Below are 16,109 nucleotides of genomic sequence, written 5' to 3' on the forward strand. Positions count from 1 at the left end.
CACAGCCGGCCGCAGCCATGCCCTCTCCGAGCAGCGGCCGCAAGTCGCCGAGCCACTCGTAAGTTCCGAAGCGAGGCTGGTTCGCGGGGGCCCGCGGGAGCCGCAGGGTCCCGACCCGGATCGGACAGGTGACCGCGGGTGTCTGGGTGCGCTCCGCAGCTCCCGGCGCTGTGACACCGCTGCGCCTGCTCCCCGGAGAGCTGCTTTGTTTGGGATCTCCCTGCCTCCTAGCGCGGCTGGGTTTTGCTCGTGCGCTTGTGTTTACAGTTTGCAGACGTCCCCCAAGCTCATGCCTCCCGCGGTGTCCAGATGCTCAGGCGCGTCCGCCGGGTGCCACCAGATCGAACGTTTCAGTGCTCGGTTCCGCGGGAATTTTGTGCTTCCCCGTATCATCCTCTCCCGTTTCCAGCATTCTGTGCACTGCGGCAGGTGAACAAGACTGGAGAGGCGTCTTGTCTCACTCCTTGCAGTGGGCCTCGTGAAAGTTCCCCCGCGTTCTGACCTCCGCAGCTCCGCATCGCTTTTGTCCTCGCTTCTCCACGTTCCTCCAACTCGCTTCACCTGTGTTCAGCGGAACGTGTTGGAAGTTCTTGGGAGAGAACCTTGTATTCATCCTCGAGTAGGTAACCGAGGCACTTGTCCTTCCTACCACTTCACCGATGAAGCTTTTTGTTTGTTTGTTTTTGTTTTTCTTCCGGTCCAGGAATCGAACTCACGACCTTGCGCTTGCCAGGCAGGCGCTGTGCCCCGAAGCTTTTTTGATAGTCATTAAGAGCCATCCAGGTAAATGTAATAGGTTCCGCTTCGCAACTGGTCCGGGAGCAGCTTTGATCCCTGTTGATTCCCTCTTAAATTTTGAAATCTGTAGTTCATTCTGGGATGCCGCCCTTCCCTAGATCTTTTAAAAGTACTTAACTGGTACTTCCTCATCTCTCATATAATAAATATTCCTTTGTCGGTGGTGTCATTCCTTAAACTTGTTCTTTTCGGTATTTTCTTGTCCTTTTGAAAATTGCCTGTACTGGTGATTCAGAAGTTTTTAGCTCTAAGACCTCTCCAAGTAATAGACTTCTAAAAACTCTGCAAGTAGAAGTTAATAGATATCTTAAAACTTACATGCAAAAGTAAATTTAACTCGCCCTCCTTTCTAGTTTCATCTTTCCCACTTCAGTAAGTGGCACATTTCACTCTTCCAATTATTCAGGAGGGAAAAACACAAAACCCCAGAGTTACCCTTGACTTCTCTCGTATTCCCACACAATCAGGGCTTGCTACGTGCAAAATACACCCAGACCATCTACCACTCTTGGGTAAGGCATTTTGCCTTGTGTTAGCTGCCCGAATAATCTCTTGGCTAACACCCTCCACGTGGTAATATGTGGCTCTTCTGCTCAAAGCCTTCAAGTTTTGCTTATTTCTGCAGAGTAAATGCGCACATTCTTACAGGCCCCCCCAGGGTCTGGCTCTGAGCTCTTCCCCTCGGGCAGCTCCACTCCAGATGGGTTCCTCAGCACGCTGCACAGGACATTCCCATTTCTGTGCCTGCGCATGTGCTGTGTTTTGGAATGTTGGGCTTCCAGATGCCACCATACATAAAGCACTCACAGCGTTTCAACCCCTTACCTCTGCCTCATTTCTCATGCAGTTACCTCTGTAGGTGTATTACCTAGAGGTTTATTAAGCTGTCTGCAGCTAAGGAGTTGTTACAGTGAACGTATCTAACCTGTTCCCCAGGAGTCTCACGTGTTCATGTGGGACTTTGGGAAGATGATTGGATTATGGGAATGCTATACGTATCGATGGATTAACCTATTTATGAATTCATTGCAGTATGTGCTGTTAGAAGGTGGGGCCTGCTTGGAAGAGGGGAGCTCTGGGGGTGTAGTGCTGTCCCTGACTCTCTTCCTGACATGGCTTCCATGGCTGCTTCCTGACAGCCACGACTCGAGTAGCTTTCCTCTGCCAGGCCCATCCACCACCATTTCTGCACTGGAGGAAACCTTCTGTGGAGTGCACCTTCGAAAGCTATGAGCCAAGTAAACCTCTCCCCCGCTAGTTACTTTCTCATCACTGAGACACAGTACCCAGTATCCATATCTTAAGGTTTATTTGGGTCTACAGTTTGTAGAAGTTGCAGTCCATAGACAGCTGGCTCCAAAGTAGACTGGCATGGCAGAGGAGCATCACAGAGGAGAAATAGTTCATGTTGTGGCAGCAGAAAGCAGAACAGAGATCAAGGGAGCATGGAAGGAGATAAATCTTCCCAGGCCATGCCCCCAGTCACCCACCTCCAACCAGGCAGGCCTCACTTTGCAAATCACGTGGCGCTGTAAACTCATCAGTGGACTAAGCTAGTGATCAGTATTGCACCAACATGATCCAGTCACCTCCCCAAAGCCCTACCGGTGAGTGCATGAAGATCTACAGGGACACCCCCTGTAAGATGCAAGTGTCAGGTATTCTGTCCCCATGATGGGAAAGTGACTAACACAGGTGTGGTACTCCCAGAGAGCAACGATTTTCGTTTTGTACCTGCCATGTCCTCTTCTGCCTAGAATGAAGAACCTGCTCAATAAATATTTGCTGACTGAGCAGAGGAATGCATGAGGATATGACGTTAGTCAACTTTCCCATTGCTCAACACAGTTCCCCACACTCAGCTTGAGGAGACTTCTGATTTGTCTCATGTTCCAAGGGAATTTGGTCATGGTCTGCTGGCTCCAAGGCAAAAATACATCATGGCAGGAGGGCCTGGTGAAGCAAAGCTGTTGAGTTCATGATGGCCAGGACCAGCAGAGGACAAAGAGAGGGGAAGAGGGCAGGGACCAGACCTAGCCCCAAGGCCTCGCCACCAGGACCCACTGGACACATCCGGAAGTGTGCTGTCAACCCCGTGCAGATCCCAGAGCTGGTCACATGGAGATGGCCAAGGGTAAACCACCAGAGCTGGGCTTCAGAATTTCGTTTTCACTTCGAACTATGGAAATCTCAAAGTGAAATTAAGATGAATTCTGGTAACTTAAAACAAAAGTCAAAATTTTCAAAGTACCTCAGGGCATCAGAAAAATGTGCTTGGAATTTTTGGTTTTTTCCTTCTTCAAACAGGATTTCAGTGTATAGTTCAGGCTGGCCTCAAACTCGGGGCGACCCTCTAGCCTCAGCCTCATGAGTGTTGTGATTACAGGCGTGTGCCACCGCACCCTTGGAGTTACTTACTGACAAATTTATCACAGATTGATGAAAGGAAAGCCTGTGAGAGGGGAAGTAGTATAACCTTTGTGTTTTGAGAAATCCAGCCACGTTATCTAAGGAAAACAAAGTGTCAGCTGTGGTAGCTTTGCTCATGACAGCCTGCCCTGTGTTGTGCAGCCCGTACTTTATTTTTTTTCTCTCTCTCATTTTTGTTTTTGGCCCATTCTCCCTCTGCAGAGCCAGTTTCTCCCTCACTCTTTTACTTTTCGAATAAACTTCGTCAGCATTTAAGAAAAAGAAAAAGAAAACAAAGTGTCAAAGACATTAAAATTTACGACCTGTTGGCTTGACGTAATATGTCATTTCTCATCTTCCTCCTTTTGGGTTTTATACCAGGTCTTGTAAAGGATCTCTTGAAGCATTTATTGACTTTCTGCTTTCTGACTTTAATTTTTCACAAGTGAAGCCCTTGGGCTTAACAACACTGGAGAGCTATCCCATTGTGGTTAAAACAACCACTGGCTCTTTGTTCAGCCTTTCCCTTACATTTCTCTGCCTGTTTCCTTTATTCTGATTCTTTACACTCCCTCACTTCATTTTTATTTTTCCTTTGAGTTTTCGTACATTTATGTCAGCCACCTGTTCTTACCTGGTACTCACTTGTTGCATTAGAGGCCTCGGCATAGTAAGTAAAATTATTTCAAATTCTTGGTCTTACACTTCCAAAGCTTCTGCCATATCTGAGCCTGGTTCTGATGCTTGGTTTGTCTCTTCACGTTGTTTTCTGCCTTTTGATACACCTTAGAATTTTGTTGTTGTTGAAAACAGAACATACTGTATGAGGTGGTAAGATAAATTGACCGTTAGTGTGAGTTTTTGTGTTTGTGTGTCTGTGAATGTAGATCTTGTTTCCTGTTTGCTTAAGAGTTTGAGGCTTCGGTTTTCAGTATCCTTGTTTGTCTCTTGTGTTTTACGTTCCCCTGGATACTCCTTTCCTATTTTTTCCAGTATGTTTGTATTAGTGCACATGAATTTTACAGACTGCTGAGCTTCATCGTGGTGTTTCCTCACATGCGTATAACATACCTTGATCATTGCCTCCCACCTTGGTCCACCTTTGCCTTCCCTTCCCTCCGCTCCCTGATTCCCCTCCTCTTCTCTGGTAGTCTCCCCCGCCCCTTAGATCCCACGCATTAGGCAAAACGTGTGCAGCTTCCCTTTCTGAGTCTGGCTTATTCCACATAACAGGATGTTCTCTCTCCAGTTCCATCTATTTTCCTGCACATGTTCTTTTTTGCTGAATAATATTCCATTATGTGTATCTACCATACTTTTTTATTCATTCATCTGTTAACAGGCACCTAGGGATGATTCCATACCTGGAGTATTGTGAATTGCCCTACGATAAATATAGATATGCTGGTGTAGAGACTCCTTTTGAAATAGTCAAAGGCTGGGTATGGTGTCACACACCTGTTATCCTAGCACTTGAGAGGCTGAGGCAGGAGGATCACTTCAAGTTCGAGGCTAGCGTGGGCTTCAAAGTGAGCTCAAGGCCAGCCAGAACTGCATAGTGAAACCCTGTCTTAAGAAATGAAAGAGAGAGAAAGAATGCATCAGGGCCTTGCAGGTCTTTCAGTTGTAACCCAGTTATGCGGGACTAGTATGGGCCCCCCCGAGGCGGGGTACCCAGAAGGTCTTGTCTCTGACGCTAGTCTGCACTCAGTCTTCAGCAACCACTGTGCTGCACTTCAAGTTTCCTACTCCTGTCTGGCCCCACTGGCAGTTCTTGCTTTCTCTAAGCTGTGTTCTCTTTTCACCGCCTCCAATTTTCAAGGCAGTTTTTTTGCCTCTTCTCAGATCTGAGAACTGTTGATCTTATTTATTCAGGCTTTTTCTTTCCGTGATGACAGGAACAAAGACTTTCCAGGTCTGTTCATTGGACTGGAAACCAGAAGAAAGTCTGTCTACTCTGTAACTCTTGGGATTCTTAGTCACCAATGTTTAGAAACTACCCAAAGGTGTCAAGTCACCAGATTCACCTTCTTATCGCTGGGAAGCACTTGCCAGTGTTTATTCCCCTTGTCCAGAATTTTCTTAATTTCCCTAACCATCAACTTTACCGGTCGCTTTTTGCCAGTCTACGTGCCTTTTTGATTCTTCCTTCCTGCCCCCAATTTCTCTCCTTGGCCCCACTGCCTTTACTTTTTTTGTTTAGATTTTTATTTTATTCATTTTTTTATCATTGTGCTTTAGAAGTAAAATCCAATCAAGCACCCTAACTCTATGAGATAAATAGTATTATTAACCTCAATTTTCAGCAAAGGGAAGAAACAGAGATTAAGCAACTCGCCCAAGAACACATAGTCTATGAACTACTGGATGAGTTACCTGGCTGTTCTTTACTGCACGAAGTATAATAAGCTTTCACTTAGAAAAAATATATTGGTATTAAAAATGACCAAGTCCTATCAATTCTGTCTGTTGTTTAAGGGTACCCAGAGTTGACTGTCGCTGAGGAAGGAGCTTGTTGCCCACTGATCTAGGGACAGGAGGCAGGGCACGGCAGGGCATGGTACATGGGGTGGGAGGCGTGTGAGGGACACCACGTCGGGAAGGAAGGGGAGCCAGGCGGAACCTGGGCACGTAAGTAGCAGGTTTAAGAGTGTTTAGTTTGAAGAATTTCAGTGGATTCACCTTCCCTGGGTGATGGCAAGTGGGCAAGGGCCCTATGGGAATCTGATGAAGGAGGTGGTTGGGATGGTGGATTGGATTGATTAGCTTGCCTGTGAAAGGTGTGCTTCAGGCTGGGCTACTACAGTTCAGTCCCTCCAGAAGCCCAAATGTCAAAGCATCAAAATACAGAATAGGAAGGACCTGCCTAGTCCTTGTTGTGTCTTGCATTCGTTTTATTTCACATTTGCCACACCAAAGAAGATCTCGATTATTTCTCACCTGGACTATCGCCACAGAGTCTTAACTAATGGCTGTCTCTCTTCTTTTGTGTTCTGTGTACCACCAAGTTTTTTGAAGCATAGCTTTGATCACGTACTTTTCCTATGAAGTAGTAAAGACACTCCTAAAACTTACCTGGTTTCTTTTAAACCTTAATTTTGTTTGCCTTTATGCATCTAACTGAGTCATTTAGAATTCCCTCAGTATACTGCATGCTGGTCTGTCTGCACGTTCACAGTGATCGCGCTCAGCGTGCGTTTTGTCCTCTCACTGCCCCTTTCTTTCACCTCCACTAATTCTATCAACATCTCTTCAGTGTAGGCCAGATGTGAACTGTTAAACATCTGACTGAAGATGAAAGAATGTTTTAAGTTGGCTGTAATGATTTGGGGAATGCTTGTCTTTCAACAAATACCACTGAGCACCTGCTGCACATTAGGTACAATAGCAGGCTTTAGGGCTACAGCAGGAAATAAAACAGCCCCGATGCCTACCCTCATGTAGCATATTCTACAGAAAAGCTGATTCACAAGGTAGGGAAAAGATAAACAGTAAGATAGCAAGAAATGCTAAGGAAAAAAATAAAGCAAAAGGATATAAATTAACAGGAATATCTGACATTAGGGGAGCTAGGAAGTCACATTGAAAGGGTGGTTGTTGGTGGAGACCTGAAGAAAGTGAAGCCGCTAAGCATGTGATGCACGTGCATAGTAAGGTTCATTTCTGGTGGTGTGTCAGTGCCGAGGCTCTCGTGTGAAATGTGCCTGGTACGAAGGTGGGAGTGGCTGGAGCAGAGTAAATGGGAGGGATGAGCGCAGATGAAATCAGGGCATAACTGGACGCCTATAGGTCACAGTGATGGCAAACCCATGGCACGTGTGCCGCAGTAGGCCGTTTGTTATCACTGAAAGCTCTAGGAGGTTCACCACCACTGAGTCAGGATTTTTTGGATCAGAGTAAGTACCTGGGGTTTTATTTTGAATGAGCTGGGAAATGAAGTCCTCAAGCACAGTAGCGATGGGATCTTATGCTTTAAAAAGTCACTGAGGCTGCAGCATGGATGACAAACTCCCAGGAACCAAGGTTAAGCACGAAGAATTCAAAGGCCAAGGCAGTAATCCCTGAGAGGGAGGGTAGTGTTTGGAGCAGAGTAATGACAAGGCTGTTGACAGATGAGTGGACTCTTGGTAGTTTGAATTTTTTTTTCCCACTCACCAACTGGAGGAATAAAGTGTCCTTTAACAAACTGGAAGAACTACAAGAGGAGTAGGTTTGCTTGGCTAAGTCACATCGTAGTGGTAGTGGAGGTTAAGTCGAGTTTAGTTTTGTACATGTGTAGTTTTAGTTAGACATGCCAAGTAGGCAGGTGGGTATATGGGCCCAGGGTTAGAGGAAAGGTCCAGTTAGAGTCATTTTCACTGAGATGGTATTTAAGTAATAGCGCTGAATGATTCATTAGGCTGTGAGTGTAGACAGAAAAGAGAAGTACAGTGAGTTATACAGAGGCTGTTGGCCAGAATCCCTGTCTTCCAGTATTTCACTGAAATGATCAGCCCAAAGGAAAAGAGAAGAGGAGTCCAGCACATGATTGCTCTTTTAGAAAACAGTATTCCTTCTTTGGGCACAATGTGCAAATCTATAGAAAAGGTGAGGTAGACATCAAGGGAATGAGTACTGTTCAAAATAGAATACCACATAAATATTACCATGGCAGAACTGGAAGCATCTACAGCGTTACCCAGCATGCCTTTGGCATTGTAAACAAAAGATAGAAGCCAGAGAGAAAGGTACCTGGGTTCACCTCATACAGCAGCCTGCCTCACCCAGGGAAGTATGCTGTGAGGACCAATGGGAAGGAACCTGAGCTGCTTAAGCCTATTTTCTAGGAATTTGTGGCTAAAATAAAGATGTAGCTCTGCCTTTTGGTGCCTAATTAACAGCAAAGGTGTTCTTCTAGATCCTAGGTTCAACAGCAAGTACTGCCTAAAGATGAACAAGCTTTCCTGAATTAGGGGTGGTTATCTTAACTGGGTAGGAGTGTGATGGCAGGTTCTCATTGTACCCATTTAGTTGTGTTACGTCTTTACTCTTCAGAGTCAGTGTTTTCCTTGCTGAAAAAAAGATGTAAGGTGACTGATTGTGCTATAGATGTACACCCAGCTGGTTAGAAATGGCAGATCACTGTGGAAAGATACACGAATATAAGTGGAAGTCACGTCCATCTACTTATGCTCAAAAGTGTTCATCATTTGGAAATATATAAGGAGCTAGATGGGATCAGGAATTTGCTTTTAAATTGTTTAAAACAAAGGAAAAAGACAAAAAACTAGAAAAAGCAAGTGAGAAACCAGGTAAAAGGAGTGTCCTGCAATCCAAGATTAAAAAAAAAAAGTCACCAGGGTGGTGCACACCTATAATCCCAGCTACTCTGAAGGCTGAGGCAGGATCACAAATTCAAGATCAGCCTGGACAACTTAGCAAGACCTTGTCTTAAAATTTTTTTGAAAAGGGGACTAGGCATATAGCTGAGTGGAAGACCACTTGCCTAGCATGTAAAGGTTCTTTGGTTCAGTCTCAGTACCAAAAGGAGGAAAAAAAAAAAGTCAACAAGAAATGAACATCTGTATCAAATGCTGCTAAGATGAGAGCATTGAAATGATCATTAGTATTGAGGAAGTGACAACCTTGGTAATAGTTTTGGTAGAATATAAGAACAAAACCTAATGAGAATAAGTTCAAGAGAGTTATATTTATGTGTATAAATATACATGCATACATATGTAAAGAAATACTGCAAAAATCACTATAGACAGTTTTTCCAACAGCTTGCTATAATTAATGATAAATTGACTAACTGATAGCTGGAATGACAGATGAAGTTAACAGTTTTTTCTTTGCTTAAGATAAGAGAACTAATAGCATATTTACACACTGAATCAAATAATCCTGTAGAGGATTTTTTATGCAAAAGAGAATTGCAGAGCAATGTTTTTGAATAAGCAAAAAAAAAAAAATCTAGTGCTGATGCAGAAGCGTTAACTTCTATAATTCATACATATTAATAGGAAAGAAATAGAGAATAGAGACCCAGACACAGTGTTGTCATCAGGGTTTGCCAGGAAAACGATACAGGACACCCAGTTTATAGGGTTATTTTATAGTAGTCACCCAAAGAGTCATATACAAAGGGGTGCAGGAGATCCGTCCACACTCTAAAGACCCAGAGAATCCAGTTGAGGGCCTGGATCCCATGGCAGCGTCCTCCATGAGTCCAGCTGAAGACCTAGAGCCCATGACAATGCCTCACACAAGTCTGTTTCATGGATCTGTGCTGGGAAGGCCCAATGGTCAGCGGTGGAAACTAGAAAGTCTGCACCAGTGAGATGGAGGATGTGCACCAGCAGACTGAGGGATCTGCACTGGAGCCGGGAAGCAATGCTCAAGGTAAGGCCAGAGCTTCCCCCAAGAGTACCACAGCTATCCTTGGCAAGAATGAGGTCCTGAGCCCCTCTGATGATGAGAGCAGCTGAGTCCATAACAGGAACGCCAGCATGACAGGCTTCTCTGGGAGACTGAACAGTGCACTATTTCCTCTCCAGAGCCAGGATTGGATTAACCATTATCTTAGTTACTTTTGTCTGGTGCTCAAGGAAGTGCACCACAGCTCCCACAAAATGACCTGTAGCCATTCTCCGTGACAACAAGGTCCCAAACAGCTCTGATGAGAACAGCCAAGTTCATCAGGAAAGCCAGCACAACAAGCTCCTGCAGGAGAAACAACAGCTCTTCTTCTCAAGTTCTTCTTTTTGTTTCTTTGGCAACAATCCTCAGGTGGGCCTTGTACATCCTGCACCACATTGATTCAGTTCAACTGGGTGTCACAAGTTGCCCACAAGCTGTTAATCCACCACACACAGGCAGATGCATAGCTGTGACAAGTGGAGGATGTAGAAATTACCTGATTTATTCATTTTCTCGTTTAATCAGCTAGAACTAAAAATTATGTTCAGAGAGTAAGTAGTGTTACTTGATTTTTTTCTTGAGACAGGGTCTTGCTATGTGTGAAATATTATTTGAGACACAGAATGTATAAAAGTAGTGATCTTACAGTACTATAGACTGAAACAAGAACAGATTTTAGGCACAGTAATGACCCAGACTAAGTGAGTGAAATGAAGTGAGTCCTGTTATCATGGTTAAGTGTTCTGTTTTCTTCCCTTCATTTCATGTAGCTGCACAGGTTGAGTTTAAATACAGCATGTTAATAGGAAATTTAGGAAGTAGTAAGACCAGTATATCAGGAAATAATTACCACTGAAAATATAGTTTATCCTTCCTCATTTGGTGGGAGAAAGGAAAGAGTATGCCATGTCACACAAGGTCACAGGGAAGGAGTACTGAGGTGTCTAATGAGTCGGGAGGATTGGGGAGTGCATAAGAGCTTTTATTGTGATTTTTCCAGAAGGAACGGGTAAGGCAGAGCAAACAGGTTTGGGGCTGGCTTCTTTGAATAATTTTAGCGGGTTCTGGGGTACAGGGGCTAAGTGTTGGTCTAGCACTTGGGTGTGGAGTCATTAGGGCAGGTGTTGTGGCCAGAACGTGAGCATTCCATAGGCAGGTGGTTTGGAGTGGGGACTCACGATTGATTGGTGTGTATTTGAAAAGTGCATTCCTAGGAGGAGGACCCCAAGGGGGTACAAAGGAGCCAGGAAGCCAGAGAAGGGTGACTTAGGCATATTATTGTCAGGTTTTCCAGAACAAGGTTTGTCGAATCTATACAGGCAAGGTTAATGTTAAAGTTTCATTATTACAGGAGCTAGGAACATAGTTAATATATAGATACAGGCTCAAAGTAAGAGGATAATTGGATTAACCATTGTCGTAGTTACTTTTGTCTCATTGCCGAGACAAAATCCCCAATATCCAGAGTTAGAGGAGGAAGAGTTTATTGTAGCTTACAGTTTGTAGCGGTTTCAGTCCATAATTGGCAGGCGTAAGGCAGAGTGGCACATGGCAGAGGGGAATTGCAAAGGAGAAACAGTTCATGGCAGGCAGAAGACAACACTGCAATAACAAACAGCAAGCAACAAGCAACGGCCATCTTTCTATTTCTTACATTCCACAAAGGCTACCCACCCTTAGGATCGGTAGCACTCACACCCAGGGTGGGGAATCCTTGACACCCTACCCAGAACTATGCCAAACAAATCAGTGAGCTAATCCTTTATCCCAGCATCACACACTGTAGATCCAGCCACCTCTGGAAAGCCCTAACTATGACCAGATGAGGCTTTGGGGGGACATCTAGATACAAGGCATAACAACCATGGTTTTGGTTTTGGTTTTGCTAGAAAATACATTGAAATAAAATAAGGGAAGAAGGTGTGAGAGAGTAAGTAATGTGTGATTATGATAGTTAACTATCAATTATAACCTTAAGATCAAAAAGGGAGAGATAGCATGAGAGACAGGTAAGGGATTAAAATATGGTAGAATCAAAGTGTACAAGGTCACAATAGAATCAAAGGGTAGTTGATATTGGAGTTAAAGAATGTATAAACTGGAAAATAGGAAGTGATCATTGATCTTTCTAAACCCAGGTTCCAGTATATGACCCTGGAAGTAAGAGGTGAAGTTGCAAGGCCGGTAAGTGAGGAAGATTTCAAAGAGCTAAGAGTTCCAGGTAGTAGAACAATTACCCTCATGGATTTTGAAATATCCAATAATTGTACCTTGTGTAATATTGAGGAGAAAACCAGTGATCCAGGATATAAAATCTTCAGAGGATGAGAAAAGGGATGTGGTAATGAGGGTAAAGTGCCATTAAGAAGTGGAATATAAGGGCTTATTAGTTAGCATTCGTATTATTGGGGCATCATACCCAAATCCCACACCTTAAAGGAAGACAGGCTTAATTTAGGTCAGAGTTTCAGGGCATTTAGTCCATGGTTGGCTGGCCCTAAGTCAAGAACATCATGGCAGAACTGCATGGTAGAGCAAAGCTCTACTAAGGATCAGAGTATAGGAACAGTGCAAGAAAGGAAGGGAGTACAAGTCATATATAATACTCAAACACCTTCATAACACATGCAGAACTATGCTTTACTAATAAATCCCTGGGTGTTCTTTAATCCAGTCAGACTTACATATCATAATTAGTGGTCAACAATCCACCCATGCCAACTTGACAGCCAGACATATTTTAAACCATACTTAATCACCAAATAAAGATATCAGTAAGTTCATAATTTTGGTTGACATGATACACTATCCTATGTACAATCAGAAACTCACTAATTCTCTCCCCAATGTCTGCTCAGTTGTAGGTTTTTCAAAGGCCAGTGTCAAAGTTTCTTTTGAGACACAAGACAAACTTTTAGCCACAGATCCTTAGAAAAATAAGAAACAAGTTATATAATCCTAAGGTATAAAATGGCACACACTAAATATTTCCATTTGAAACAGAGGATTGGAGGATGAACGAGAATCAGACCAAAACAAGACCAAACCCCAGCAAAACAAGTATTTAATACTGCGGTTCCATGTCCAAAATCCATGGCACATGGTGGTGAGATATGAGATCTAGAGGGCATGGGTGGTACAAGTCCTATAGCTTCTCTTTTAGTCTGGTCCCACTCAGCCTGCAGCTTACCTTAGCAATTGTTCCACATCCCTGGCACCTCTGACTTCCTGGGGTCTTCACTGCAACTTTGGCTTCATTCTCACACTTTCACACATTGTCCGTTCAGGGGCTCCTTGCCTGGCCTCCCAGGCCTTCCTTTAAAATCTGGGTGAAAGCCTCCCTAATCCTACACCTCTTGCCTTCTGCATACTGATAAAACCAGCATTGTATTGATGACCTGAAGATAGGCTGTCAGTGCAAGCAGTAGACAGGCCACCCTGGACCATGAGGGCTACACCATCTATGTATCTAGATGGCTAAGCACAGTGAAATAAATTGTGGAAGCCAGTTCTCTAGGAGGTCTTCTCAAGTAGAGATGGCTTTCCTTTGCTAGTGAAAGGTTGCTAATTTTGCATCCTTAAGCCTACAGTGAGTGAGGTCTACAGTGAGTGATGATTTCTGGAATGCCCCCAGGGCATCTTTTTTTGTTGTTGTTCCTGTTCAAAGTACTTGGTTCTTTTAAATGGTGCTATTATCTTCACCAACCACACCTCCTTTGATCCCAGCTTTACATGATTCCTTTGATGCCAAAAGTTAAGTTTTTCCAATTTTTATGCTCTGCTTTGTGTCTCAGATTTTCACTGTAAATCTGACTAAAAGCAGCCAACAGTACCCAGGCCATGGTGAGAATGTGGAGCGGCTTTCAAATTTCTTCCACCAGATCACTACCCTTAATCTCAGCCTCCTACAGAGTCTCAGGACATGGTCAAAATGTCAAAAAATATTTCAGAGAATATAACACACATGGTCTCTATCCAATTACTGATGAAGTCTTTGTTCTCAAAAGAAACTTCGAGAGCCTAGTCTTTATATCCACATTCCTATCAGCATCCTATTTTCTGAGCTTTGAGCAGAGTCACCCACCATGCTCTGCTTATTATAGCGTTGTAAGCATCTCTAGGCCCCATCTCCAAATCTTGCAAAATTCCTCCCTCAAGCCAGTGCAAAGGCTTCTAAACCACATGGTCAGGCACAGTTATGGCAATGATCCCACTCCTGGTACCACTTTGTCTGTATTAGTTAGGTTTCCCATTTCATGGAACAAAATATGCAACATCTACAACTTTAAAGGAGGAGAGGGTTAATTTGGCTTATGATTTAGGAGATTCCATCCATGGTTAGCTAGCTCCAAGGCAGGAACATCATGGTAGAAATGCATGGTGGAACAAAGCTGCTCGCTTCATCATAACCAGAAATCAAAGCAGGGAAACAGTAGGAAAGGGCCAGGGTTCATTGCAGTACCTAAGGTCACACCTCCAGGACCCACCCAGACATACGCAAAAGTGTTCTTTAATAATCTCCTGGGTGTTTCTCAATCCAGTCCAGATGACGTGCAATGATTAGTGATCACACATGGATGTTGAAACTATGGATTTTACGAAATTTTTCCAGGGACTGTGTAGTGAAAGAATAGACAACTGCAATCTGACTCTAGGTGTAATTTACAAAGAAAGATTCTAAGAACAGAAACAAATGACAGGATTGAATTTTATAAAGATAATAGGGCATAAGGTCAAGTGAAAGAAATTAAGAGTTGAAGGTAATGGCAAAAGAGTGATTTAACTGATAAATTGTAGATTCTATTAACTAGAGAACAGAAGTCTAAAAGGTTAATTGCTAGAAAATGGAAAGGTCTGGTGATTATGCATCTCAAGGAATTTGATGAATAGGAAACTAGTGTTACAGAAACCATTTTTTCTGGTCTTTTTGAGACAGGGTTTCACTATGTAGTTCTGGCTGGCCTTGAGCTCACTTTGGAGACCAGGCTGGCCTCAAATTTGCAGTGATCCTCCTGCCTTAGCCTCTCAAGTGCTGTGATTACAGGCATGCATCATCATGCCCAGCTACAGAAAGTCAATTTTCAAGAAGGGAGAACAGTCAACTTTCAGATGCTACAAAGATAAGTACTGAAAAGAATACCTTGGATTCAACAATTTGAAGGGATGGGTGATTTTAATGGAAGTAGATTTTATGCAGTAGAAGTGAGTAGAGCTAGGCTATACTGAATCATGGAGACAGCAAGAGATATAAAGAAGTAGACAGGACTGGGGTGTAGTCGAGTGATAGGGCCCTTACCTAGTATGTGTGTGGCCTTGTGTTAGATCTCCAGCACAGCCCCCCATTCACAAAAATGTATTCTTATAGAATATGTTACTAATATTTTAGAAAACTGTCTGTGAAAGAAAGAAGACATGTAGTAATAGGCAGAGGAAGGCACAGCTAAACGAAATGTGTTTACCTTGAGAGGGTGACTGGGGCATAATTATATGCTCATGGGAAAATTAGAATAGCAGACCTGAAATTACTGATGGAGAAGAGTTCCTGAGAAAGCAGTAAGAGGCTGTTTCAGAGTGTGGCTAAAAGACAGATCTTGGATAAAAACATCACCGTCACCTCTCACCAAAGGAGGAAAACAAAGATGAAAAGGATTGAGACAAGCTTGCAAGAGACAGAAGGAGTCTTTAAAGATGCTAGAGAAATAATCTAGGGTTTTTACATGATTGATACTTTTTGATACTTTTATTAATGTACCATTTTATTTTATTTTATTTTTTGATACTGGAAATCGAACTCAGGACCTTGCACTTGCTAGGCAGGCGCTTGTGCCACTGAGCTACATCCCCAGCCTGATACTTTTATTAATGATGTTGAGGGTAAAATCTTTCCTTTAGAAACTAGTGGAAGGAGGGTATGTTTGGCTACCTTAAAAGTATATAAATTGAAGATAATGTACAAAAGGAATTCATTTTCTCATTTGCTTAAAAAATATTTAGTATGCATGATACATGCTGTGTATCACTGTGTGTTAAGGACACAGTAATGCGTAAGAGAGTTCCTGTCCTGAACATGCTCACGGTCTGTGGAGGAAGAGAAAGCAAGAAACAAAGTGTAAGGTAGTGGTAAATGCTATGAAGAAAAAAATACAGGAAGTGGGTTGATTTTTGTAATTTAAAAATATTTTATTCTTGGGGCTGGGAATTTAGCTCAGCGGCACAGTGCCTGCCTGGTCAGCACAAGGTCGTGAGTTTGATTCCCGGTACCAGGAAAAAAAGAAGTATTTTATTCTTATGAGATCTTTTAGGATTTAAATGTAAACATATTGTTTGGAAGTGTACTTCATTTCTATCATCTAAGGAATGAACATGCTCATTTTATAGAAGTCTATAGTATAGAGTTCTAGAATGAATAAAATGACAAATATAGGTCCTGTCTTACAGAATTTACAGAATAAATACAAAAGTAAAATTGTAATTTTATCCTGGGTACTTAGTTTAACTAT

At 43.1% G+C, this 16,109-nt stretch overlaps 1 protein-coding gene across 1 annotated transcript in view; it reads left to right on the forward strand.

Moving 5' to 3' along the window:
• The window catches only part of Wdr78 (WD repeat domain 78), a gene marked incomplete in the record, with an annotated part of 61,991 nt that overhangs the window by 294 nt on the left and 45,588 nt on the right, over positions 1-16,109 (forward strand). Inside the window, 1 exon segment of the mRNA XM_013514439.1 lies at positions 1-58. Within this exon segment, the coding sequence (XP_013369893.1) occupies positions 18-58 (41 nt within the window).

The sequence above is a fragment of the Chinchilla lanigera genome, unplaced genomic scaffold (genome assembly GCF_000276665.1).
Source record: "Chinchilla lanigera isolate Chin_1 unplaced genomic scaffold, ChiLan1.0 scaffold00022, whole genome shotgun sequence".
Classification (NCBI taxonomy): domain Eukaryota; kingdom Metazoa; phylum Chordata; class Mammalia; order Rodentia; family Chinchillidae; genus Chinchilla; species Chinchilla lanigera.